The 12,697-nt window shown below is 58.2% G+C and overlaps 1 protein-coding gene across 7 annotated transcripts in view; it reads right to left on the reverse strand.

The window, feature by feature from the left end:
* SFXN5 (sideroflexin 5) overlaps window positions 1-12,697 on the reverse strand; it is a 118,999-nt gene that overhangs the window by 14,668 nt on the left and 91,634 nt on the right. For 5 of the 7 annotated variants that reach the window (XM_045788260.2, XM_087863541.1, XM_045788263.2 and 2 more), the window contains 3 exons: window positions 12,456-12,571; window positions 10,362-10,447; window positions 4,250-4,367 (listed from right to left, as the gene is read on the reverse strand). In XM_045788260.2, coding sequence (XP_045644216.1) covers window positions 4,250-4,367; window positions 10,362-10,447; window positions 12,456-12,571 — 320 coding nt within the window. The remainder of the gene's footprint in view (window positions 1-4,249; window positions 4,368-10,361; window positions 10,448-12,455; window positions 12,572-12,697) is intronic. The other 2 variants (XM_087863542.1, XM_045788264.2) reach the window with 1 other exon arrangement.

Here is a 12,697-nt window from a genome sequence, read left to right on the forward strand (position 1 = left end):
GTCTTCTCCAGTGGTTTCCCATCCATGAGCTCACTTCTCTGAACACAGAGGAACTTGACTACCATTGGCCTCCTAGACGGCTTTGCCCACTACACTCCCCCAGCTGCTAATCTCGTCAACTCCTGGTCCCCCTTTCAGTAGCTCACCTTGTGGAGAGCCCCTCCTCCTTGAAACACCCTTGTCCTCAGGGTCCATGAAGGCACTCCATCAGCGTCCCCCCCCCCCCCGCCCCTCTCTGCTCCTGCCTTTTCCTGATGCCTTTCCTTCCTCCCACAATGAGCTCATCCCTTCCTTGGCTTCAGCTCCCCCCATGCACCAAAGGTTCCACATCTCTGGCCAAAACCTCTCCCCTGAGTCTGAGATGCAGACATCTAACGGTTTAGGTAACATCCTTTAAAAGTCACTAATATCTCAGACGTGAAGGGCATGGGGAGAACTTCATACGAGAAGTCATGCAGTCACCAGCATGCTGGCTGGCCTGGGAGACGCTTAGCAAGTGGTCACTAGTATTATTATTTGCAATTTGCATTTTAAAATAAGCACCATTTTAATAGGCAGAAATATGAGTTTACCAAGAGCAGACAAAATTCTCTCCCAGGGATTGTAGGGAAGATTGAAGTTCTTTCCTCAACCTCTGGGGTTAGTGGGTTGGAAACTCCACACCAATCACTGCAGGCCAGCCATTCTAGAAACAAGTTCCTAAACTCTATCTCCAAGTCCCCTAATTAATTAATTAGTGTTCCAGCTATTACTCCTGTTGACAACCTTGGTGGCTCTTGGGTCACCCCAAGCAAGGATGGGTCAGCCCAAGCAAGTCCAGACGTATTGTGGCAAATCCCACCGGCTTCCGGGATGTGAGACATGATTCCCATAAGGCAGGAGCAGTACCTCGTTAGAGAGAATTAATTGGGAGGATGAATGGGGGGGAATGAGGTCCTCTCAGCCAACTGGCTGATGGCCTTGGTGTCCTAGGTCACAGATAGGCCTCAAAACACCCATATGGCCTAGGCCGGCCTGCATCCTGGTAGAGGGGATGCAGGTGAGGAGGGGACACTGAGGCCACGTCCCTACCCCCCTTTCTCAGAGAACACACTTCTCGTGCAGTGATGATGTTCTTCCCAGCCTAGAAAAAAGGCTTGGGTTTCAGTGAGAGGGACTTTGGTTAAACACTCAGAAGAACTAATTTCCATGCCTATTTGCGGCAGGCATGAGGGAAGAGAGGAGCCTGGACCTTGACAGGGAGCCTCTGTGAGGCCAGGTCTGCTCCCGGAGACCACTTCCTGTGGCTACAGTCAGAGGCTTGGGTGGGTGGACTGTGGCCATCTCTCCATTGTTCGCCCCAGAGGAACACCTGCCGAAGGCCCACAGCACTCTGAGACTCTTCCCCTCCCCCCAACAGGGTGGCCCCCAGCCCCCTCCTCTCTCCACTAGCCCAGCGCAGGCAAGATGATTGAGGGAGGAGAGAAAATCCTGTAGAACCAACAGATGCAGCATTTCCCGGGAGCTCTGGCCTGCGAGGGGGCCTCTGGGGTTTCCTCTTACAGCAGCACCTGGCTTCTGTGACTTTGGGCTGGTGCCTGGGCTGCTCTGGGCCTCCGTTTCCCCAGCAGAGCCAGGAGGATGGTAAACTGGATGACCCTGAGCGATCCTTCCCACATATCAGTGCCTGATTCTGCACCGTGAGTCTTCTCTGCCCTGGGTCCCTCCCCATGCAGACAGGTAGAGCCAAGGCCTCCTGAAGCTGCTGAACATCGTGGTGCCTCCAGGCACCTCTGACCCTCGCCTGGAGCTGTGCGCTTAGCCTGACTGTGCAGAGAGATGCCGCTGCTTTGGGGAGTGCTGGGGCAGCCCTTCCAAAACGGGGATGCCAAGACCACCAGGAAGTGCCCTCCCTCCCATCTTCACAACTTTCAGGCAATCTGGAGCCCTTGGCTCCATTCAGAGTCCCCAGACAACAGGTAACAGCTCTTCAGCTTTCGTACAGGGAGAGGTATCCCTGGCTTCCCAGGAAGGCTGGGCGCTGCGGGCATGAGGGCTCTCCAGGCACATATCACACACCAGGCTCCCCACCCCAGTGTGCCTTGGCCCTCCAAGACAGGAGCCTCGCCCCGTCCCCGTTTCCTGCTAAATCTCTGGGGCTCAGTGGAGGGAAGTGATTCCAGTCCTCACCTTCCCAGGATCTCAGGGCCTGGAGGCTGGCTCACCACCTCCTACTTAGGACCCTGGGTCTTCAGTCCCCACAGTCCAGGCCCCTCATTTTCACATTTCTGACTTCCCTCCAGGAACCTGCCCCCCATCAAGCTTTCCCCACTCAGCTTACTTGCCCATCTTCACCCCCACCCACCTAAGATTCGGGGGCCCACTGCTCCTCCCGATGGCTTACTCCCCAAATGCCCCACCCAGCCGGACGAAACCTGCTGGGTGAACCCGGTGACTCTTGCAGCCCCCAGCACCTCTAGAGAGATGGGCCTTGACCACCCCCCAGACCTGTGTCCTCCTTCGGCCACCCCCTCTGCAGACCCCTTGCCCTGCCTACCGGGCTCCTCTGACTTCCTTGGTCAGCTCTCTCTCCCATTCTCCCCTCTGAATGTCTCCATCGTCCTCAAACCTCTCACCTCCCCCTCCTCCATTCTCCTCCTTCTCTGCTTGGTCATGAGCATGCAGAAGCTATCAGAACAGCTTTCCTAACCTCCCCACCCCCAAACACCATCCCCAGCTGCACCTGCCTCCCAGCTGCTCAAGTGGGGAAGCAGGCTGTCCGCAGCCAAGGCAAATCCTTAGCCTCCCCGGCCTGGGCTCTGCCTCGCCCCCTCTGAAGACCACTTCACGGACTTTGTGCTCCCCGTCCTCCTCCTCCCCATGTCTTCTCCTCCTCCCCAGGGTGCCTTCCCTTTTGCATTTACACAAGCTCCAGTCTCTCTCATTTCAAAAAGGCAAAAATAAGCAAATAAAAGTGTCTCTTGATCCCACCTCTTGTTCCAGCTGCAGGTGTATTTCTCTGTTTCCTCTTGGCGCGCCAAGCCTCTGGCCAGATGGTCAGTCCTGCCACCCCATTTCCTCACCCCTCAGCTGTGTCCACCGCTGGGGAGAGGGTTTGCCTTCATTGCCCGGGACCCCAATGGACATTCTTCAACTTTGCGGAGTTCAGCCTGTCAGGACTGTCTGCCTCCTCCGGACCCCACTTAGCTCTGCCCTCTCCACCCTGGCCGCTGGCCCCCAGGCATCACCCCTCCCCGGGCTGCCCTGGCTTCCATGACCGTTTTTATGCGGGTGGCCTTACTTCCGTCCCTCTAGCCCAGGCCTCTCTCCTGGATTCTAGACCCAGAGCCCACTTCCCACAGGACAGCCCCATTCGCGCATTCCACAGTCCTCCACGGACCCCGCGTGTCCGTCCAACTCAACATGCCATCCTCCCTCAAACCGCCCCTCCTCGGGTCTCCAAGTTGTTCAGCAGTGCCTACATCGGCCTGGATGCTGAAAGCAGCAAGCTGGGCGCACACCCTGCTGGGTCCCTTCCCCTCCCCCACTGCAGTCCCTCATAATCCTAACTCTCCCTTAAAGGACCCACTTCTCCATGCCCACTGCCAGCAGCCTGGTCCAAGTCGCCACCATCTCTTGCTGGACACCTGCCACCGCCTCCTGATGGCTCCTTCTCCTCCAGAGCTCCAGACAGGCTCACAGTCAGGAATCTGCAGTCCTCCATTGCCTCGCCGTTCCGAGGACACCTACCCTCTCCGCTTTGGCTTCCCAGTGCCCAGTTCCACCTGCCCTGGGCCCCCTCGCCTGGCCCTCGTCACTCTGCTCACTCTCTGCTTGTGACATGGATTTTCCTCAGCTCTTGGAACATGCTGTGTGCTGCCTCCCCTGAGAACCTTTATGCTAGGTGACCCCGACGTGTCCCCTCTTCCCCCAGGCACCTGGCCAACCCCAGCTCATCCTCCAGGCCCCATGAAATGCCACTTCCCTCTAGGCTGGGTCTGGGGCCCTCTACTGTCTCCTCCCGCATCCCGCTGGACTCGTCCCGTCCTTGTCCTCACCCTTCATTTGCTAGTCCAGTTTAATTAACATGGTCACTGCTCGGTCCTCAGCTCAGGAGAGGTCAGAGCCTGAACCTGTCTCATTCGTGGTTCTGACCCCAGTGCCTAGCTCCGGGCTAAGGAGCTGGCCCTGAATAAGTGTTTGTTAATGAACAGCCAAACCGCACCCCTCCCTGCCCTGCCCTCCCCACACTGACCCTCCCCACACTGACCTCTGACATCTGCGGGAAGAGGCTGATGGCCAGCGGCAGGGCCAGGCCGAAGGCCGCCAGGCACACAAGGCTTTGCACAGGAAGGAGGAGCCGGGGGCGTGCCTGCAGGAGAGCCGTCCTGTGGGGGAGAGAGGAAGGAGCTCCATGAGACCAGAAGACAGGCTGAGCGGGCTGCTAGCCACCATGCGGGGTCCCACTCAGAGTCCCAGGGCCCAGGCAGCCCAGTGGTCCTGGGCCAGTGCCAGCCCGTAGCTAAATAGTTGTGGTGGAATTCTGTCTTTGGGACCTTCCCCAATTGGCACCATTTCCCCAGGCCCTGCTCTGGGGGACACTGCTGCTTGAACTCTCAACTGCACATCATGAATGAGTACTTGGAGGGCACCCATTCCACCCTGTGTCCAGCCCTGTGCAAAGAAGGCCACACATCGGAGAGACAAGAGAGGAGGCTGTCAGCCCCCGCCCCTGGGGGGAGACACAGCCGAGAAAGATGGTCCTCAAAGGCAGCACATAAGAAAATACTGAACAAACCAGAGTAGAAGCCAGGCCCAGGGGAGGAGACAAAGGGCACCCACACGCACGCACACACGTACATATACGCACACGGGCACACACACACATGCACACATGCATACACGCAGCTGAGTATGGGAACAGAACACACCCCACTGACCACCTGGTCCGCTTTGATCCAAGAGCCACAGAGAAGGGCAATGACTTGCCCAAGGTCACAGCCACATCTGGAGGAGGCAGGTGGGGCTGCTGCCTGGACTCTTGACTCCCTATGAGTGCTATCGCTCCGCGCGGCTCCCAGCTCCTGCCCTCAGAACCCTTTGCCAGTGTCCTGCCCAGAGTGTCCCAGCTGGCACCCACCCCCCATGACAGGATTCCTGGGTGGGAGAAGTATATGAAAAGCCTCCCTCCAGGCCCTGGACCCCTCAACACCATGATAAAACAGGCTCTCCAGACAGAGCAGGGCCACGCCCGCTGGCAAATACACCTTACCCGCGTGGCCCATCAGAGCTTTACGTTTTGTATAATTCAGCAGGCCCGTGGACGGAGACCGCCAAGCATTCTACTTGGGGAGGCTGGGGTAGCTGTGCCAGCAGGCTGGGTGACTGGACTACTCGCCAGGAGATGTTGGGTGGGCACTAAATCTGACCCCAATAACTGTGTCGGCCTCCTGACTGGGACTGGCTCCTGGTATGAAGAGGATATAGACAGGCTCTGGCCCCTCTCCTGCTGGAACAGGGCTGGCTGTGGCCACAGGCAGGTGAGGGGCCCTCTTGGGGGCAGGGCCTCAGTGTGGGGGCAGGCAAACCCCACCCCACCTTCACCTCCTGGGACAAGAATCCCAAGAGGACCTGGCCCTGAGCAGACAAAAGCAAAATTGAGAGCCATAGTTCTCAAACTTTGGTGTCTAGGCATCTAATTCACAATGCAGACCCCCAAGGGCCCTGACCCCAGTGAGACCCCTATTCGGTTGGTACTATGACTGGGAATCTGCATTTCAAACAACCTTCCATGAGTCTAAAACAGGTGATCCCTGGACCACACTTCTGAGAAACTCTGGCCTAGGAGGTTCCGGCTAAGGTACCAATAACACTCCAATGACTTATAAATTCTATGCAAATAAAAGGCCCGGACACAGAAAGTGCTCAGTAATCGTGGGTTATTGTTGCTGTTTGTGCTCTTGCTAGTGCCAGAAGGAGGGAGGACCCTGGTCCTTCCCGCTGGCCCAGACCCTGCCACCTGCCCAGCTGTTGAATTGAGCCTGCAATGAGCTACTGGAGAGGGCAGTTCCACAGGGTTAAGAGTAGCAGGGCAAAGGTGCCTAGATCAAGCTCTAACCCAGCTGACCTTCCCCTCAGCCTAGTCCAGCGCCCCCATCCTCTCCCCCTCCTCCAGGTGAGCCTCACACCCCCCACTGACTCAGCCTCAAGGCCTCCTGGCTTCCCTGGGAGTCACAGACACCCGAAATGGGCTCTGAGACCTTTCCAACTAGGATCAACTTCTCCAGCAGCACAAGGAGGTGGGGTACCCCTGCTCACTCTCCAGACTTACGTAGGCGCCCCCCTGCCCTGAAGAGGCTGTGGAGGGTGGGGCTACCCTCCTGCCTACTTGTGGCAGTGACTGGAACCTCAGTGCCTGCTGGGGAATCAGAGCAGGGGGAAAGGGATAGGAGGGTGTGAAGTCCCTGGCAGCATAGACTGGACGGTCACCAGGGGTAAAGAGGGTGACAGGGAGAAAGAGTGAAGCTCCCTTCCTGGCAGGTGGGAGCAGGCCATGGGCTCAATCCTCAGGCACTCCTGGCCGGGACCCTGGACAGCCTCCTTTCACATGGGGCTGTGACCCTGGCTCCTCTCTCAGGGGTGGCTGGCTGAAATCTGCACTGGAAAAGGGGTCCAGGAAGCCCCAGGCCTGTGCTCTGGACTCAGGAAGCAGGCAGCCCCTAGACTTCAGCCAAACAGGAACCCCTGAAGTCCCAGCCCTGAGCAGGGAGAGTGAACACAGCAGGACGGGGGAGGGGAGGAGGAGAGGGAAATGGCAGGGAGGGATCGGAAAGGCAGCTGGGGGAGTTGAAATATGCAGATGGAGAGATGTGCGTGTGTGCGAATGCCTGGAGAAAGGAAAGACCCGGAGCCCAGGGAATGCGGGAGGCTGGGGAGTGGCCTCAAGAACCACAGTGGAGGATATGGCCTGAACCCCTACCCTGCTGAGACCGCACCTGGCTGGAAGGCGAACTCCAGGGCGAGGCATGCAGGGCTGGGGGTAGAGAGCCGCTGCACTTGCCTCTGAGTTGGCCGCATTATGGGGAGTGGATCTCCCAGGCCCGGGAGGAACACCTGCTTCCTCCTCAGGAGGGTAAAGCTGGGGTGGGAGCCCTCAGCCCAACGGACGGTGCAGCGCGTGTGCTGGAGGGGGGTGCACCCTCCGTGCTCCTCCAGGGCTCTGGGCTGGGGGTAGAGGCCCCTCTGTCTCCGACTGGAGACTTTTCCTTTCGGTCTTGGAGACAGGGACACCTGGCCATGCTGGGCTCCGTCCCACCTCCCTCTGCTGGCAGGAACCCCAGGGACCTGTCTCGGTGAGGAGGAGCGGAGACCAGAGGCAGAGCAAGGCGGCCGGCCGCTGCACCACACAACAGCTTGTCTCCCCACGGCCGCATTCCCTCAGCACTTGGAGCAATCTTAGTTTGCACTCCATTAATTTGCAAGTAGGCTGCTTTGTAAGTGTTCTTTTGTCTTTTTCCCCTGGCTGTCCTGACTCTCTCACCAGGCTGGCTCCCAGAGGGTAGGAGCGGCCTCCCCCATCAGCCATCTCGGCAGAGGCCCTGCCACCAGCACCCCTGCGTGGAAGGCTATAGGGTGCTCGGCGGAGCCCCGGCAAAGACTCCTGGAGGGCATGAAATGCAAAGCCCTGGCAAAGGAGGCAGTGAAGAGGGCCATGGCACCGTTCCCCGGGGGGAAACTGAGGCCAAGGGAGTCTCCTCGACTAGCCCGGCCTACAAGTGCTGGAGCGGGAACCCAGGTTTCGCGTTCCTCCCAGGAGTCTCGCTGGCACTGCTGCATGGCCCTGCCCCTCCCATCACACAGTCGTGTGTGGACCGATGTGAGGTTAGAAGTCTTCGAGGGCACAGACTGGGTCTTGACATTGCTCAGGGATCCTGAGCTCGGCTCCTTCTCTTCCTCAGAGACCCTCTCAGGCATGTCAGAAAAGGACTGACCAAATACAGGGCGGCCAGAACCAAATGGCCAACCCGTCTCCGCCCCCCTGAGGACCTTCTTCAGACTCTGAGCTGAGCCGGATCCATGGCAGCCTGGACTCTGGGCAGATCCCAGGCCGGGCGGTACAGAACTAGAACGATCCCACCCAACGTCCCCAAGCTATTTCAGTCCCCAAACTAATCATCACTCCACCCCACTTTCAGCAAACCCAACTCACATGCCAACTGGAAAGGCATCACAGACATTTTCCCCGGAAAACTCCAGGCCCAGGATTCAGTAGCCTTGAAGACAGAAGCCCTAGCTTCCTCGTTTGCCTGGTGGTCTCCTCTTGTGTACTCGCGGTCACTGGTGTTCGGGGAAAGCCTCGGTTCACCAGGCAGCTATGGACACAAGGGCCGGGGGCACCAAAGCAAATCCTCTCCCAGGATCTCCCATACGAGACTGGTTTTCTTGGATCCTGGTACTCAACACACCCCACCACTGCCCGGGTCCCTCCCACGACTCCCCCTCTTCCCTGGCGAGGAAGGGATCATCTCCTCGACTGGCCTCCGGGCTCCACATCAGCTGGCTCCTGCGAGCACACTTTGCTTCTGTCTGCCTAGACTCCTCAATTCCCCACACAATGGACCCACACGCTGCCCAGAAAGCCGGCCTTCCACAGAAATCCTCCCCTGCTCTCAGAGTCAGCAGCAGCCCTTCTCCGATGGGCCAGCCATCCCTGCTGACGGGCCCACAGTGCTCCCGCCCCTCAAGGCCACCTTGGGCCCATTTACATACTGCCCAGTCCCACCTGCAGCTGACTTGTGTATGGGTCATGCCCATCTCTCTTATCAAAATACAGGTTGCCTGAGACCAGGACCCGAAATCTGCTCCTCTTTTGGCTCCACGCAGGGCGAGACACAAAGACATGCTGATCACGTGATGTGATCTGAAGCCCTGAGGCAGCCGCACGGTAGGAAGAGCCCAGCTTTGCCGCTGCACTCCCAGGTCACTCCTGGCGCTGTCGTTTCCTATTGGATAACTATAGGCAGATGATATAACCTCTTTGTGCCTTGCTTTCCTCATCTGTGAAATGGGACTATTATACGTGCCTCGCCGCACTGTTGTGATGGTTAAATGAGATCATTCGTCCGACAAACACTAAGCATCTACTATGTGCCAGGAATTGTGCTAGATGCTGGATGCCGTGTAGGGCAATAGCTAAAAAGAAGGCACTTGCCTCCCCGGAGATGGCACTCTAGGCCACCAGACGGATACCAGACAACTAGGTCAAGAATCCCGATGTTGCTAAGTGCTACGAATACAAACTAGGCAATGAGGGAAGAGGGAGTCATGGTGCTGTTGTCTCAATGGGGTGGTCAGGGAGGGACTCTTTGAGGAGCTGGCATTTGGGCAGAGACCTGGCTGAGAGAGGACTGGCAGGGAGCGAGAGCTTAATAAATGTTGGCTGTCATTATAACTCGTACTGTGGATATAGGAAAGTCCCGCTTCCGAGCCCCAGGTAGAGCACCCCGACCTTGTCCTTATGCCTCGAGGTGCCCCGTCCCAGGCCGGGCCACCAGGAGAGCAGGGAGTGCTCACCGCCTCCCTTCTGCCTGTGCGAGCCGGGCTCTGCACCTCCAGGCTTGAATTCATCTTGCTGCCCCCACCTACAATCCTTCCCTGCCCCTTGCCATCCTGCCAGACTTACCCTCACCCTCAGAGCCTGCCCAAACCTGTGTGAAGGTCAGCTCTGGTCACTCCCTTCGGCCCCTCGCCTGCCCTTCCATCAGCATTTCTGGCTGCAAGATTCAACCTCACGCTCATTAATTACTAGGATCACTCTATCACTGTTCTTACTATCGTGTTCCCCTCTATCTTTACAGTCATGACAAATACACGTCCTCAGAACATGCTTCGGAGGAAGGCAGGGAGGTTAGTACTACTTGTATGTTATAAACGAGAAACTGAGGTTCACTGAGGTAGTGAGTTGTCTCATGGTTGGCTGCCTGAATAGGGTGGCCCTGACCCCAAATCTAGCCTTCCTACCATAATCCTCAGACTTTCTCTTCACAACGGGTCCCACACTGTGTGCTAATAGAGCACACGCACACACACACACACACACACACACACACACACACACACCCCGGCATGGTCAGCCCTCAGGGCAGGGCCAGCGCTGTCCATCCGGGTATCCCTCCTAGCCCCTCGCACAGGATCCTGCACAGTACAAGTCCGGGAACACTCTCGGCACAGTTCCAGGAGCACTGTCTGGGAGTGTCTGAGCAAACAGGGGTAGGGCAGGCTGCCAGCTGCTCCCCTGTGCCCTGCCCAGGGCCGACGGGTCCCCCTTCCCTCTCACCCTCCTCCCCAATGGTGGCCCCACTCTCCTGGCTGCCCCAACTCACTTCTCCAGCATGGACATGACGATCGGGGGGAGCACCAGGATGGGCATGGGGAGGACCACTCGCGTCAGCGCCGTCTCGAGCAGGGCCTGAGGGGCAAGCGGAGGCTGTGGTGAGCAGAGCTCCCGGGGTGGGGGACAGCCACCTCTCTGGAGCCTCTAGGTGTGTGCACCGCTGCTAAGCACATCTGGCGGGATGGAATAATTCATGGAATTGCGCACGAAGCCTTATTCCAAACACCAGAAAAAAGCCACCCCCATCTTCCCACCACACAGATTTGAAAAGAGCAGATCCCTGTCACCTGCCACGTGTGGGGGAGGGGTGGCAACACAGAAGCGGCCCCATGAAGGGGCCTGTGCCCAGGGAGGTGCCTGGTGGCGGGCACAGGGACTGGGGAGGAAGCATATGGAGGACTCGAGATGCTCTAAAAAACAAGGCAGGCGCTGGGAGGACCGGAGCAAACAGCTGGGGCCTGCTGAGCCGCGTGAGGCTCTTGGTGCTGAAGGAGGACAGAGATTCTGGGATTTTTTTTTTTTTTTCTCTTTTTGACACCCCTTAAAGACAACGACTTGGAAGATCCTGCATCTCCTGGCTCTGGATGAGAGTCTTTCTTAGTGACAAGAGGTCGGCTTTGTAAGCAGGAAATGCTTCGGCTGAGTGCTGTGTCTCCATATGGGGTTGCCTGGGTCCTTGCTCTGGGAGTTCCCCCGGGATTCCTGGGGAGTGGGGGCATGGTCAAGGCATAGCTCAGAGGCTGTTCTGCACCCTGATAGTCCCTGTGGGGAGTTCCTTCAAGTCCATGGGCTCCTGGCCCTCAGAGAAGGCTCGAGGAACAGCTCATAGCTCCCAGGCCCTGGGAGCCTTCCCCTAGACAGCAAGAGGCTGACCCAGCCACGGTGAGGGAGGCCCAGGGCTGCAGAAGAGCCTGGGGGTTCCCTGCTGTTCGCACCATGAGGAGAGTTACCATGGTTGGCCTCCTTCTCAGCACATCCAGGGCAACACTAGGGTTGGATGAGAGGTTGGGGTCAAGTAGGAAATCGAGGCCAAATCCCCTTTAATGATGGATAGGTTCAGGCCTGAAAATTTCTCCCCGGAACCTGGGTCCTTCATGAGCAGCCTCTGGAAGCCCTGGGAGAAGGTCCCTCCAGTCTCCCGAACAGGTGTGGGAATGATCGGGGTGTCCAGAGCCAGCACAGGAAGCAGAGGAGGCCGTGCGGGCCCAGGTACCCCCAAGCCCGGGGCCCCTCACAAGCCTTTGAGGGGCACTCACTTTCTCGGAGACCAGTGGGGAGGGGAGCACTGGGACAAGAGAAGGGTCTTCCCACATCAGGGGATTATGGAGAAGGCCTTGCTGACAGACGTGAGGCTTGGGGCCCAGCGTGGCAGCTGATGAGGGACAGCGGCTGGAGCAGAGGGGAATACTCAGCTACTCACGCCTGACCCCACCCCCCCCGCCGCCCCGCCAGCACTCAGAATCCAGAGCAAGACAAGCCACTCATCACCACTTGGACGAAGGCTGGGAAAGCATGGGGAGATATACAAACGGACTAGAATTTTCTAAAAAAATTAGTTGCTGGAGTGGGTGAGGCTGGTGAAGTGAGAGGTGATAGAGGGCCCTCTTGCAGCAAGCTGTTCTTCCCCAGACCCCCACCTCAGCCACACACGGTCCCTGGTGAGGTGGCACCTGCATAAGCACCTATTAGCACAGAACAGTGAGCCACCGGCTCCCACCTTCCTCTTGTGGCCCGAGACCATGACGGCCCAGGGAGCAGGGCCCAAGGTCCCGGAGTGGGGGAAAGAAAGCTCTGGGGGTCTCCTCTGCCCTTTCCAATTAACAGATCAGAGAAGCCAGGTCCTGAGGGACTGGGACAAGAGGTGGGATATCTTGCGGTGGCGATGACGGATGGAAAGAAGGAGGGACTGTGCTGGGACCAGACCTGGAGGCCCACGGCTCATGCAGATGGGAGGCAGGGTGGGGCAAGGAAGGCAGATCCAGAGGACAAAAGCAAAGGCGCTGTGCACAGAACCCCTGAGGAATGAAGCCCTCTCCCAGTCGCTGGCCTCCCCACTGGCCCCCTGAGCCCCCGGATGACCCACGTGTCTGGCTGCAATCTTGGAGGAGCCCACGAGGTTGCCATCACCATCCAGGACATCGATGCCTTCCTCCAGCTCCCCGTACCTCATCAGGACCACGTTGCAGATGTTGGCACTGGCTGGAGAGAGAGAGGGGAGAGGGGGGCAGGAGTGAGAGGGGAGGATGCCATTCTAGCTGGCGGAGACGGCCACAGGGCTGCACCCAAGCCTCCCTGCCCCCAGCAGCAACAGTCCTGAGTAGGTGT

Source organism: Ursus americanus, chromosome 7, assembly GCF_024610735.1.
Source record: "Ursus americanus isolate L20-20 chromosome 7, mUrsAme1.1.p, whole genome shotgun sequence".
NCBI lineage: Eukaryota > Metazoa > Chordata > Mammalia > Carnivora > Ursidae > Ursus > Ursus americanus.